At 49.9% G+C, this 14,525-nt stretch overlaps 1 protein-coding gene across 10 annotated transcripts in view; it reads right to left on the reverse strand.

Moving 5' to 3' along the window:
- The window catches only part of LOC130678838 (steryl-sulfatase-like), a 469,951-nt gene that overhangs the window by 396,575 nt on the left and 58,851 nt on the right, over positions 1–14,525 (reverse strand). For all 10 annotated transcript variants that reach the window (XM_057496237.1, XM_057496238.1, XM_057496241.1 and 7 more), the window contains 4 exons: positions 13,298–13,438; positions 10,482–10,603; positions 10,271–10,393; positions 8,267–8,690 (listed from right to left, as the gene is read on the reverse strand). In XM_057496237.1, the coding sequence (XP_057352220.1) occupies positions 8,267–8,690; positions 10,271–10,393; positions 10,482–10,603; positions 13,298–13,438 (810 nt within the window). The remainder of the gene's footprint in view (positions 1–8,266; positions 8,691–10,270; positions 10,394–10,481; positions 10,604–13,297; positions 13,439–14,525) is intronic.

Below are 14,525 nucleotides of genomic sequence, written 5' to 3' on the forward strand. Positions count from 1 at the left end.
CTCCCATTTCTTTTTACAATTAAGAAAACGAGGTACAGGGGGCTTAGGAAGTCAGCCTTCCCAGTGTGCATGCGGTCTAGGCTGGAACTGCAGCACAAAGGGACCAGGTGGGCTGAGAATAAAAACCAATGCCCCGCCCAACAACACGACACAGAGACCACGCTGAAGAGCCAGACGCAGTCAGCATCACTGGTTGGAATCCCAAGATGGAGGCATTTAGAATCGCGAGCTGGAAATGAGGAGGGAAGGGCTACAGTTGGCTTGACAAGCTAATAAGGGGGCTCGAGATAAAGGTGGGTCACGGGCGGGGCAGAAAGACCAGGTGAGCAGAAGACGTGCCACATCGGTGCTCCATCAAAGCCACGAAACGGGATTCCCGTCTCCCAATTTGGAGAACCTTCCATGGAAGGGGGCAAGGCCCTTCCGGCATTTATTATAAAATTGTGCACATTTATAAAATTGCACCCCTCTCCACCCCTTTACAAAGCAGCGGTTTTCTTCATCCAATAGACATCAGAGATACCCAGAGCCAAGGTCCTGGGTGTCAAAGCAGAGTACCTAGGTTTTCTACACAAAACGAAGTCTGGAAAAGTAGGAAAAAGCACCCGGCTTGCTAAAACACCGCAGCACAAAGATTCACCATCCGGGAACAGAGATGCATGCAGTGGAGCCCTTGAATGTAGGCTGGACAGACATACACCATGGGCTGTCCTGCACACGCCGTGGAGGGTGACTGGCCATCTGCTCTCGCAGGGAGGCATCCAGAGAGCAGGAAAGGCCACGTCCCTCAGGGCCACGCCAGCGGAGGAGGCCCAGGCTGCTCGTCTGTACAACCTTGACGCTTGGGCAGGGTGGTGGGAGCCAGCTTTCTCAGTGAGTGCTTAACTCCTTTTTTATTAGCTGGAGTGCTTAGGTAAAAACTCTTTTGAGAATTTATGGCCACTGTCTCGCATGCTGTGTGAAAAGATGGAACTTTGAGCTGCTACATGTCTTCCTTCTGTTTGTTAAAAATACAGATGGCCCTGCTCTGCGCCTTCCGAGCAACCTGCAGTGATTTCAATCTGCAAATCAAAAGATGTACACCCTATAAATGCATGAAGGAAAATCTAGGCAAGAAGACGGCTACGGTGTTATTTTTTTTCTGTGTGCAGAGAAGGTCTTTTAACTAATGTTTCTCATCTGAGGGTTTGACCTTTATTAGTTAACAAGTGCCCCAGCTCACGTCAGCATAGTTTAAGAGTACAAATGGCAATGTCTACAGGTTCTCCTCTCTGACCGCCCTCGGAGGCTGGTGATTCCCAACAGTCACCCCACTAGAGATCCCATGGCCACCGCTGTGTACAGCAGAGACAGACGTACACATGCAACCATTCGTTTCGTCCCTCCATGCCTTCCCCGTCTGCTGACACAACACGAGGGGCTGGAAGTATAAAGGGCAGGCCCACCAGACTGGCCATCAGGGACCCACATTCAGACTAGAACATGAAAGATGAGTCTGAGCCGACTGAATGCCACAACAGCGGAACAGACGGTGGACACAGAGAAGGGGAGCGGGTCCCGACCGGGCAGGGCTCAGAACCTGCCCCTGCAGGGAGGTTGATGGCAGAGGTTCCTGCAGCGTGCCGGTGTGTGACAATGCTGACACGTTGCTGTTGGAGCTATATTCCCTCGGATGGTATTCAGACGTGTGCACTGACAGGGGCAGAGCCATTGCCAGGGTATTTACCCAGTGAGCTAAAGGCACAATGTCAAAGGCATGTGTCCCCAAACTATTCATTTGGTAATCCACAATAATTCTTCAAAATAAAAACCCATAAACATGAAAAGAAGCCCAGAAAGGTATCACAAACATGCAGGCATTGCTCTAGCTCGGGCTGCAAAGGCAAATGGACTCATCAAACATTGGCAACAGTGTTACTTTTCTACTTTCTACATTCTGATGACCACTTTAATGTTTTTAAGAAGCACATGCCATTTTTGTAGCCATAAAAGAGGAAGCTATGACTTAAACACACACATAACGTCAGGAAAACTATGACAGTCACCTCCTGCCCACACAAAGGAGGCAGATGAAATGGACAGCATTTTAAACTTGACCCGCTGGCTCATCTTCATCCTGCCCACGCCCTCCCAGCCACGGTAAGCACCCAGCGTCCCCACACTGGCCTCGTCCATGCCGCTTCCCACTGGGCTCTCTTTCCATGAGCATCCTTCACAGACACCTCACCTATGGCTCTGCACATTCCTTTAGATGACACAGATTGGTCCCCGTCAGGAGTAAACCGAGGACATCACACTAGGAGCCGACCACCCTCACCCCCCACTCCTGGCTCATTCTCAACCAGAAGTTAAATGCCTGTGTTTGTCCACCTGTTTGCCAGACAACAGGTGGAGGAAAAAGACTTGGAGGCTCTGGTTTCAAATGACCCGGCGTCCTTCACTAGGTCCCCTAATGCAGAGAGCGGAAGATTCTGAATGTCTGTGGGAATAAGAAAGTTCACAATGTCCCTTTGTTTGAGATAATGTGAAGAAATAATTGATGTCATTGGAATAGAAATTGTGACCTTAAGGAAGGAGATGGACTCCAAAGTGCCTTTGGAAAATCGTCTACTTCGTTTTAGCTACTGGAAGACTCCACCCCTTCTTTTCTCTCCTCTTGATGTCCACGTGCATCCTTTTTACTTCCAACTCGTAATACACTGGTGTGAGGCACTGCCCATGTTTAGCAGAGGCGGCGTCCACAAGCTTTCTGGACTGAGACCCTTCCTCTCGGGAGGAGTCCAGCTAAGTGGACACAAGGGTCGTCACAGGCTGTCTCTGGGGACAGGGCAGGCATGTGGCAAATGGGCGGCCAAGCCTAAGGGCTCATCAGCACGTGTTCAGGAAGAGGTGTGGCAAACAGCTCGGCATGTCCTACAGGGACAGGAGGGCACCCCCTTTGGACAGACCCCCATCCCCAAAGAAACTTCACAATAGAGCCTGTGTTCAACCCATCAGAGTAAATTCATATGTTAGGAACACCTGTTATTATTTTGACACCCGGTATAAAGAAAGCTCATTTTTCTTCATCTTCACTCTCAGCCTGGATATGGGCACAGAAGCTCGTGTGGGACATGAGTGGTGGGAGGGACCTTGTCCTCACTGGAGACAGCTTGAAACGTGAGCAAAATCGGGATCTGTTTTAGACACCAAGGTAGCGATGCATTCCCTTGGGGACCGCGTGCTGTAAAACCAGATGATCCTCAAACAGCTGGGAAGTTTCCCATGAATCCCTGCCAGATAGTCCCACCCCACCATAAAAGAAGGTGTTTCTCACTTCTCTGGAAGGCAGGGGAGCCAGAGCATCACTTGCACTCCTGAAGGGCGGCCGGCGGCTGGCGTCACCCCTTAATGAGCTGCAGCAAATACAGCTGCTGTGCCCCGAGGCTCATGGGCCCATCACGCTCCCCCCCACCACCCTGGACCCCTGTGGTGTGCACTTCGGTGCCTGATACGCCGAAGGGCGTGCTTCCAGATTCCAGTTTAGGTCATGATCCCAGGGCATAAAACAGGTGTGTGGGTTTCATGAAAAGAGGAAGGACTCAGAACCCTTGGTCCACACCCTGCTCAGTTAGGAACACTTGCCCTGGACCCAGCGTGGCGGAACCCGAGCCTCCCTCCATGGCCTGCTCAGTCTCTGATGCGGGGTTCCTCCAAAGAACCCCGAGCCCCATTCCTAGATTCTTACCCCGTTGGTCCAGGAAAGGTAAAGACCAATCAAGTGGTTTCTGTCCTTACAGAGCAAGACAAACCTTTAGTGAGTTAACCTTTCCACTGTGGGGAAGTTGGGGTTCCTATGGCCAGGATTCTCCCTGAACTTAAACCACCTGATGATGTAACTGGCCTGTTGCTAGGCTACCACTTCCACACCTTTAGGCAATAAGCCATTATTGCGCTACATGGAGAGCTGGCCCAGTGCTCTGGGCGGAGGCAGAGACGCTAGTGCTGACCTACTGCTGGGAGAACAAGTAGGGTAATAAACCCTTTCACCCCAAGAACGTTTTGCTGTCAATTTCTTTGGTCACATTGAATCCATAGCAAATGTGCCCAGGGGCTGAAACCCACTGGCAAGAAAGCACTTTTGAATGTGTCAGAGTGTCTGTCCATGTGGCCCTTACTATCTAATTTACTGGTCTCCCCATGAATTAAAATCGATATCGCCCCTATTCTTTTCTGGCTTAAAGTCTTCCTGGAATTGATAACATCATCCCAAGATCCCTTTATTCCAAAGATGCTCTGGGCCAGATCCTTGCCATGCATCATGGCCGCTTAACCACGGCACGTGGTTAGGTTGGAGATGCCCTGTAAATGCGTGTCAGGATTTTGACGGTGCCCAATGGAAATGGCAGTGGCCCAGGATTAAAGATCACATCATCCCCCAATTCATTCACCAACTGTCACAGGTTTTAGGGCATTATGACTACATATGCCATGCGTGCAGAAAGAAATCGGTATTCCCTGTAGAACTACAGACCATAGGAAATGGAGGAGAGGACTCTTGCCCGTGACTTTCCCTCCACTCAGGGCATAATCCTTCCACGGAGGTGTTCCCTCCCGTTACCCGTACTTTCCATAATTCTGACGTCACGTTGGCTCCCATACGCAGAGCCGTCAGCCCTCAGGGTTCGCTTGAGTCAGAAAAAGGAGCTCATCCCACTCCGTGCAGTCAGAGATTAGACACAGAACTCCACGCCATCCCAAAGTTTGGATTTGTTTTCTAGCAGACCTCATGCTAAAGACAGAAGAGATTTCCCATATTAAGCCTAACTGAAAATTATTTATTGCACTTCCAATTATAGCCTCAAACACACACACACACACACACACACACACAGACTATGTTGATACATGTTGCATAAACTAAGAACACAATACTCATGCTAAATTTCATCAGAATTCATGAATCCAATAACCAGATACCACAAACTTAAAAATTACATGGGGGTATAGAGCCACCATTTGTTCTTAGAAACTTCCTCTTCAGAGCAAGAGTGTGTATACTGAGCAGAGAGGTTTCTGTCAATGGAATTGTTTCTCCTAACAAGGGAGCCCTGATTTCAAAGCACTTCGAGAGGGGACAGGCTAACACAGCTGACTCTTCCTGCAGCAGAAAGGCCCAGGTCTGCCCCTCTCTCCAGTCTACACCCTGCAAAACATGGGTCTCCTCCTGCCCGCTGGCATTACAGCTTTTTAAAGGCAGCCTTGACTTGAGCAAAAGAAAAACTAGTCTGTGGACACCACGAATGTGCTTCGCGCACCTGTCAGCATTTAGCCCCTCCTGAGTACCCAGGTACTTGCCCATCACCGAGTGGATGGGTGCTGCAGACACGGGAGCTCAGGAAGGCTGCAGAAGGGCCCACCACTGAGCCGATGGGTGCTGCAGACACGGGAGCTCAGGAAGGCTGCAGAAGGATGCATTCTCCTTCAGCAGCATGGGACCCGGGCTCTCGCCCTTGCAGAGGTCAATCTGAGACCCCCAGTTCATCCCTTAGCCTTTTTCCAATGAATCTGTATGCAGACCTTCTCAGTGTATCTGTAGAGTAGATGGCAGAGACCTGAGGATAATAATGGCACAGGGAGAAAGTTGAGCTGGCTTCGGGGGCTGGGCGGCACGGGGTTTGGGGGATCCCTCATGGGAGACACACAGGGAGGGCCAGAAATCTCTAAGAAACCTAGAGTTCATTTCTTCCTGTGAGCTCAACAGGGATTTCTTGACCATTAAAGTGTATTAAGGATGACCTGTCCCTCGAATTACTACACAACTTGCCACATATGGTGAGCTGATTACCTAGCTTTCTAATAGAAGCATCTTCCCAAGATAAATTTCATTCAGAGAAGAGTGGATCAGGGTTGGAGCGTGTGGTTATAGATGCCAAACCTTCATGTCCCCCACCTGCATGCCTGTAATCCTGGGGCATGGGCCCAGTTCTCGCTGCTTTGACCCCTTTTCTTCTGCTGCTCTGACAAACTCTAAATCCATCTCACAAAGCTGAGAATTCTAAATTATTCAGGATATTCTGGCCCATAAAATAACACATACAAATGTGTCTTTGGATCCTGGAAAACAGTTTTTATAAATAAGGCAGTGTCACCATCATTTATTTATTCTTCAGTGACATACTGAGGCAATTCTCTCAAGATTCTTAGATCTCTTAGTCAGTGAACCAAACATCTAATATATCACAGGAGGACAATTTTATCCCAGGATGATTTTACCTAGATGCTTTAAATCTTGTATCTCCAGACAATGAATGTAAGAAGCGTTTGAGAACAGCACCATAGTGTAGACATGTTCATATTTCCACTGATACTGGGCATGCATGCACTGCTCCAATGTGGGTGACAGCCATTTGCACTGGATTCATCTACTTTGGAGAATAAGTTCTTTTGCAAATACTCAATAACCATGACGTCCAGTTATGGTGCTGCCAGAACAACATAAATCTCTACATGTAGACACCCCAGTATAATGAAGCTAAACCATTGGCCTTTTGATACCCCTATGATAATCAAATTTGTTACAGTCCCCTCCCAAATTCCTTGGCAGAGGACCTCATTACAATGCCTTGTAATCACATGAATATTCATATGTACTATCAATTCCATCATTTCCATCAAAACACCACAACACACACTGTAAAGAAGTGATTCGCCCTGGAAACTGAGAATCATTTCTGAACCCTGTCATTTTGTAACAGGCATGGGCTTATTTATCTTCTCTCTGCATGTTTCTGAGAGATTGCTGGTAGGTGGAGAGGACATGGCAGCGTTCAGTAGTCACAACCAGGTAATTTTTCGAAAATAAAACAGAACACAAAGCATCAGAAGGGATCACTCTGGCAAGGGAAAGGTCTTTGCAGGAAGCTTGTTTTGGTTCGGTATCTGTGTACATGTCACTGCATGAAAACGTAAACATCTACATTGTATTATTCTAAATGCATTCGATTCTACGTCAATCTCACTCTGAAAAAAAGTCTAGAGGTGTAATAACAACTGTGGCATGTGCTCCTAATAGCAAAAGTCCACACTTGCTCCAGTATTTCTCAGAGTGCCCGCTGGGACACCTGGTTTATATACCCTTAGGGAGCTTGTTAAGATGGAGATGTGTAGCTTTACCTCAGAACTTGGCAGGCACCTCAGTGGTAAAGACGGGCTGTGCTGTTTTCAGAAGCACCCCATGTCATCCTTACACAAGCTCGGAGGAATCTCTGCACCATAGTGATGGCCAAGCCTTCTCCCCTCTTCCTTTCTTGGTCTACTTGTGAGAAGGTCCAATGACCCCCCTTTGTTTGCCATCATGTGGTCTGAGCCAGCACCACACCCAAGGTGCGGGAAGCTGCCCCAGAAATGCCTCCCATTGGCTGTGCGCCAATAGTTGGAATTACCGTAGGCACTCAAGGGCGTCTCCGTGTGCAAACAGTACGGGAAACAGATGCCCAGGAGCACGATCAACAGCTTAAAATTGTCCTCCTTCTCCTAAGAATCACGCTGTCTTTCATTGTGCCATTTTGTGGGGCCCCTAGGTATTCGTGTCTGGTATTTCTTGCCTGATGGAGAGGTCATCCCAGCCCGGGCATGGCCTTGACTGCTAAGACCAGATGTCTGATTTCTGGATGGAACTTCTGCTTTTCTCTACAGTACCGTCCTGCACAGAATAAATGCAGCAAAACGGTTTTGTGTCTTTTTAGCAGCAAGGGTTGCAGAGGTACATCTACTCAGGCTTGTCGTGCACCCCTCTGCGGACAGTTAATCCCTTTGCTCATTGCAAACCCCCAAATGCTGGACTGAAGGGAGCTTAAGAGGCCCCAAAGAGGTCGTGCTCTCTCCCAGCTTCCAGAGTTCTTCTGCTCAGGGATCTGCCTGGAATATTTCAGGTCTGCCCCCATTGCTTCTTTCACAAGGGCAAGGGCTACACCACACCCAGTGACCTTTATACTCTCGACGGTGCACTTGAAGGTTAAATCTGAAGCCCCTCTGGTCATCCGGCGTGGCCTCAGAAGCACGTGGCAGGAGGGATGCTGGCAAAGCCACTGAGGACAGCCCCCGCACCCCATCTCCTCTGGGAGGTCATGCAACGTGCACCACCCATGTTCCCCTCCTCTTGCAGACGGCGTGTCTGGGGGCATCTCCAAAGCCTGAAGGGGCACTCCAGCCCGAAGGACCACCACCCGGCTCTCCCCACCTCCCTGGACAGAACCACGCGTGACGCTTCCCAGGCAGCACTGACCGTCGTATGAAGCGGGCCGCGTCGCGCGTCAGCCTCTGCGTGAGGTTGTCAAAGGACATGGGCTGCTGGGTGATCTCATGGTTCCTTATCAGAAAGCAGTTCAGGGGCCGGAAGTAGTGGAGGAAGGCCAGCAGGAGGCCGAGGATCAGGGCGGCCAGGAAGAGCAGGCAGAAGAAGACGGCGGGGGGCACGCGGAGCAGGCCCAGGCGCTTGAGGGCCACCAAGGTGAGCAGGGTGATGGTGATGACCTTCAGCGGGGTGAAGGCCAGCACCCTGATGCCCCGGATGAAGACGGTGCCATCCCCCGGCTTGCAGTCTCTCATGTTGGTCCCGAGAAGCCCGTAGAAATAACCGAAGCCGTGGCTCATGGGATGGTGACAAAAGTCCGCTTTGTTGTGACAGTTGTTACCGAGGTGCCACTTTCCTGAGGAAACAAATGGGTGACGGGTTCAGTGCCCAGAGCACCCAGGCACGTCTGAGTCCCATGCAAAAAAGGAGGCTCCCTGGGCACAGTGATGAGCCAGGTGCCGAGTCTGGCGGATGCCGCAGCTTTTTGCTCCCTTTTCCAGAAACAGGGCACAAACGACTCAATGTACCAGAAAACAAGAACTAATTCAGGGATTGAAATAAATAAATAAATGAATGAATGAACGAACAAATGAATGAATGAATAAATACATGAATGAATGAATGAATAAATAAATAAAACAAAAGACAAACACCTAATCTATCAAATAGGTGGGAGACAAAACTACACAGAAAAAAACCTAAGTGTTTTTCTGGCACAGGTGTCTTTCCAAGACATTTCTTTAAAATTAAAGTCTTGGAACAAAGTTGGGTTTGCTCCTTGACTGTGAATGGAAATGAATCCTTCTTCAAAAGACTACCCTAGAGGCATGAAGAAATCATACTCGCAGCTCAGTAATGATTTCAAACACCTATGCACATTCTTATACAATGTTAATTACATCACTAAATTAGGGAGTGCCTCACAAAACACAAAAAAATGATGTGGGAGGGAAGAGAATGGTTATTATGCTCCCAGGAGACGTTCTAGGAGTCACCTGATGACCTGCACAGATCAAGCTAACTGGGGAAAAAGGGAGAAGGCACCATTCCTCCCGATGGATGCATGAATGGGAATATTGACCCAGGCAACTTGTGATACCATTTTAGTATTGAAATGCAAATGGAAAATCTTTATCAATAGTATGGTATATATGTATAATTATTTATCTATTATTTATCATCTGTCTCATCTATTTTATCCATTATCTATCCATCCATCCATCCATCCACCCACCATCCATCCATCCACCCACCATCCATCCATGCACCCACCCATCCATCCATCCACTCACCTGCACCCAGCATCCATCCATCCATTCACCCACCCACCCACCCACCCGTACCCACCATCCATCCATCCATCCACTCACCTACCCACCCATCCATCCATCCACTCACCCACCACCCACCCACCCATCCATCCATCCACCCACCCACCATCCATCCATCCATCCACCCACCATCCATCCATCCATTCACCCACCCACCCACCCACCCATCCACCCACCCATCCATCCATCCATCCATCCACTCACCCACCATCCACCCACCTGCCCACCCACCATCCATCCACCCACCATCCCTCCATCCAACATCCATTTATCCACCCATCATCCATCTCTTCTACGGCTCTGTCCCTCCCATCTCTATCACCTACATCATCTCTCTTGCCATATATCCATCTGTCCATCCATGTATTATCTCCCTCTTCATCTTCCTATTTACTATCCATCCCCCCACACACATATAGTGACATATACCTACACATTCAAATAGCCCAGATAAATGCACTGTGTTTTATTGAGAACTGAAAACAATTTCTTCCCTAAAGTTGTACAAACCGTATCACGATGTCATCCCTAGGAAGGCTGCTCTGAGACCCTCTCTCTTTCACCCCACGCAGGCCCTCGCCGCCCCCTCCTCAGCCGTCCGTACCTATCAGAGCTGTTGAGTACCCTTGATTCTTCAGAAGCTTGGCGAATGTAACCTCACTGGTGGGAAGTCCTCCAGAACAGGCCGAGAAGATGAACACTCCCACGCCGGCCGTCGATGCCATTCCTGAAGCGGGAGAAATCAGCCATTAAAGCTGGGGCTGAGGGGTGGCCCGAGGAGGATCAGGGCCCCGGGGACGGAGTCAGGAGGCTACCTGATCGGACGGGGTAGCGGCCCGTCATGAAGGCGGCCCTGCTCGGCGTGCACAGGGGCGATGCCGCCAGGTGCTGGGTGAGCTTCACGCCCTCCTGGGCCAGCCGGTCCATACCGGGTGTCCTAGAACAAGAGTCATGTCACTTGGGATGGCTGGGAAAACACAGCTTCCTCTGTGGCTCTGGTAGTGACGTCACCTCCTAAGAATCCAGGGAAACGGAGGATTGTGTGAGATTTGGGAGGCAGAAGAGGGGAGGGAAAGGAGAGATGATACAGAACCAAGACTAGAACAGGGAATAAAACCACGAGGAGTTCTAGATGACCCAGGTCTGGCTCTTCGGGGGGGGTCACCCACGCCCTTGGTGGGCTCTGAGCCCCTGTTGCCTGCGACGTAGGGGAGAAGAGAGGAACGAGGCTTTGAGAACAGGCAGCTGAGAGATGGGGGGGGGTTGGCTCCTGGAAACTCCCCACCCACGGACCCCCCAGGCACCTGTGTGCCCCCAAAAGAGAAAGGTCTGGGGCAGCTTCAGTCCTTTCTTCCACAGCCAAGGGCAGGCTGCTAACCTGCTCTCTGTCTCTGCTGAAGGCCCACGTGCCCCCAGGCAGAGGTGAAGAGCAGGATTCTGTGGGCATTTCCCGAAGAACACCAGGCACTGGTCAGGACTCCCGGGAGACGGGCAAAGCTATGGGTCACTCACATCCTCATATAGCTTTTTTATGCTTAGGAAATATTCATCTCTGAGCTCACTTCTGGGATGCTGGTTGTGTAAGACAGGCCTTCCTGGTGCCTTTTCTCCAGGAAGGGTCTGGGCCTCATCTTAGGAAGGCCTCCCATACCTCCCCAGCCTTCAGAAATGAACGTCTTTCTGTTCTTAGACCGTGCTGGGCTCTTATCCCATATGCTCCACTGGGAAGCCTGGCCCCTGCCTCTCTGCTAGGCTGGTCCTTGTCCACGCTTCAGGTCTGGGCAGAGGGAATTCTCACGGGCCTCCTGTCCTACAGGAGGGGCCTGTTCCATGTGCAGGACGTCTGTCTGCACGCCCACCACAGCGTGCACACCCTGAAGGGAGGGTGTTGCTAACTGTGTTCCCTTCCAGGGGGGCTGCCCCTCCCTGTTCACAGTGGCCCCCACAGGCTCCCTGGGCCGCAGCCCACACAGAGCCCAGCCACCACACTGCACAACCGGCACGGGAAGATCATGTCACGGCATTTGCGACGTCAAACCGGCTCCCACCTGCATTGTAGTTTAGGCGCCGAACTGTGCACATTTCCACCTTCCTCTTGTCTTGCATTACAAGACGCTGGGAAGATGGAAACTGTCTGTACATTTGGCTTAAACTTCCTGTGCACAGATGGGCCCACTGAGAAACTGGGTTATTTGGGGCTGTGATACTATAAAATATAAAATGAAAAATGTCTCAGAAAGAATTGGAAAGCATCATGGAGAGCAAGACACATTTAGGGTAGACTTGACCCAAATTCTTCCTTGGGATTTTCTAGGCTTCTTTTTTCTTTTCATAATTGCTAGAAACTGAACCTTGTAAAATTTAAAAATACATATATTAAAAGTACTATATAAAATGAAAAAAAGAGAATAGAAATTATGGCCCTGATAAATAGCATTACATTTCTAACAAGGAAGAGGGCAACAGAGGTCAAAAAGTGAGATCTAACATGTTACGAAAGGAGGCAGAAGGTGGGCCAGAAAACAGACATTGGCGAAATCAAATCTTACCCCTGTCTATGCTTTTAAAAATCTAACAAATGTCAGAGCTACATGTATATTCGAAACATAACAATCAACTTTTGAGGCAAAGCCTCAGGTTGGAACTGAGATCTTGTTATGTCTTGTAGGCTGGTGTCTCCACAAAGGAATAATTTAGTTCATTTTTGATCAGACACATATGATGGGAAGCACCTTCCAAGATGCACTGTTGTGTTGCAAACATGCGAAGCCAGAGGGCTGCCATGTAGGTACATCAGAGTCCCGTGACCCTTTGCATGAACAGGTCCACCCTGAACTCCAAGTACTATTCATAGATCTCATGAGGACTCTCACAGAAGCTAATGATCTTTCTCCATCTTTTGCTTGAAACCCGTTTGTACTGATCGTGTGTGAGATGACGCTTTTCACAGAACCATCTTCAGGTCTTGGTTTCCTTGTGATTATAAAGAGAAAAGACAGCCCTATGGCCAATACGGTACTACACAAGGTCAGCCTCTCCGTTTTAATCCTGAAGACATCCCTTACATGAAGTCAGGTGTACCCAGCAGACTTAGATACAAAACTTCCTCCTCTGTCTGTGAGTCCCCCAGCCCTCTGCCATCATCCGACATAGTATGCATCCCTGTCCACCTGTCCCCAGCCGGGCTGGCTGGCTGATGATGGAGGACAACATGTGTGAGAAGGGGAAGGCAGGCGTGCAGGCGGGGGTGGCTGGCAAGCAGGGACAGGGTGGGCTGCACACTGGATGAAGCCAGGTGCCTGAAGAGCAGACAGACTAGAAGAGGTGGGCCAAAGGGAGGTCCACATGGAGGGTGTGTGCAGGTGGAGCACAGTGGTGAGCAACACAGATTAGGGACATCTGTCCAGTATTCTCTGAGTTTACTCAGCTCCCTACATGTGTTCATGTGAACAGGTAAAGCCACACCTGCCTTCCTAATGCCCACATCTATCTGTATCTACAGAGAGGCACCCAAGAGTGTGCACAGTCTGAAGGGTTTTGGGCACTTCAACGTGGTCTGTGCTCTGGTGGTGTGTGTTCACTGTCTAGGGACAAAGACCCATCAACAGAGACGGCAACCATGTCACCCAACCTGAGGGTCTTGTTTCCATAGCACCCGGGGTCTCCGATGCCTAAGTCATCAGCCACCAGCAAGATGAAGTTGGGCCTCGACACTGCCTGGCTCCGGGCCTCACACAGGAACAGCAGCAGAAACCAAAGGATCCTCATCTCCCTGCAAAGGAGACACAGAGGTGAGGGCCATGGCGCGTGAGGACCCTTCTCCTTCTCTGGGACCCCCCTCCCTCCTCAAAGAAAACTGTGTTCTCCCAGGCGGCCCACCCCAGATGAGACGTGCTAAAGAGATGCTCTAAGACGTCGCTGGGCCAAGTGTCTTATCAGTCTTCCCGTGAGCTTGCTTCCAAAACAAACACTTGTTTCTCTGCAGTTTTTATAATGAACAAACACCTCTTGCTTTCTCCCCAGACCACAGCATGGGCTCTGTCCAGGCAAACAAAACCCGTTACTACCTGTCGTCTTTTAGTGGCTAGGCTTTCTCCTTAACTAAAAGTTCTCTGAGCTCTGGAAAGACATGTATTTCACTAAGACCCATTTTCTAATGTCCCATCCTTTCTAAAAGGAGCTAGGAGTGCCCATGCAGTAGCTCTTTGAAGGGAAATGGATAAACATGGGTAAATCTTTCAAAACTCAAGGAGCATGAGCTCCCCAGCTGGGGCTGTGCATGGTGCATAGGTCAGAGCAAAGGCCCTCCATGGAAGGAGCCGCATCCTCTTTCACTACACACACACTTCGAGAACAACCGGATGGAGACATCGGGGGAGGACGGCTCCTGAGCGCACACAGCCGACACCCACTCTCTGATGTCCAGAGTTGCCAGGCGAATATTACATGCTAAAGAGAACCTGCAGGCATGTGGGCGGTGGGGCAGTAGAGTCCTCATGCGGTCACCTTGGCCAAGAATCAGGGTCGGATGCCCACAATGGGGCCAGCCTGCAGGATGCACCCACCTGAGCTCTCCCACACATCCTGAGCTTTGGAAGACCACCAGAGACACACCCATTGGTAATGCCTACGAGAGGCTTCGGGCTTTGGGTTGGCACATCAGGGGGCCCCCAAGTGGACTTAACGGCTTGAAAATCCTTAACTAATACCAGTAACTTTAAGAGAATAGACATAATAATGCTCTGCTCCCATCAGGATGCAACATACACCATTTGCACCACAGAGGAGCAAGCCAGCATGCCGTGCTTGTGTTTCTGCTATCTATCTTCATGTTTCACTTAGTAGAGAATAAAATAAAT

The sequence above is a fragment of the Manis pentadactyla genome, chromosome Y (assembly GCF_030020395.1).
Source record: "Manis pentadactyla isolate mManPen7 chromosome Y, mManPen7.hap1, whole genome shotgun sequence".
NCBI classification, from domain to species: domain Eukaryota; kingdom Metazoa; phylum Chordata; class Mammalia; order Pholidota; family Manidae; genus Manis; species Manis pentadactyla.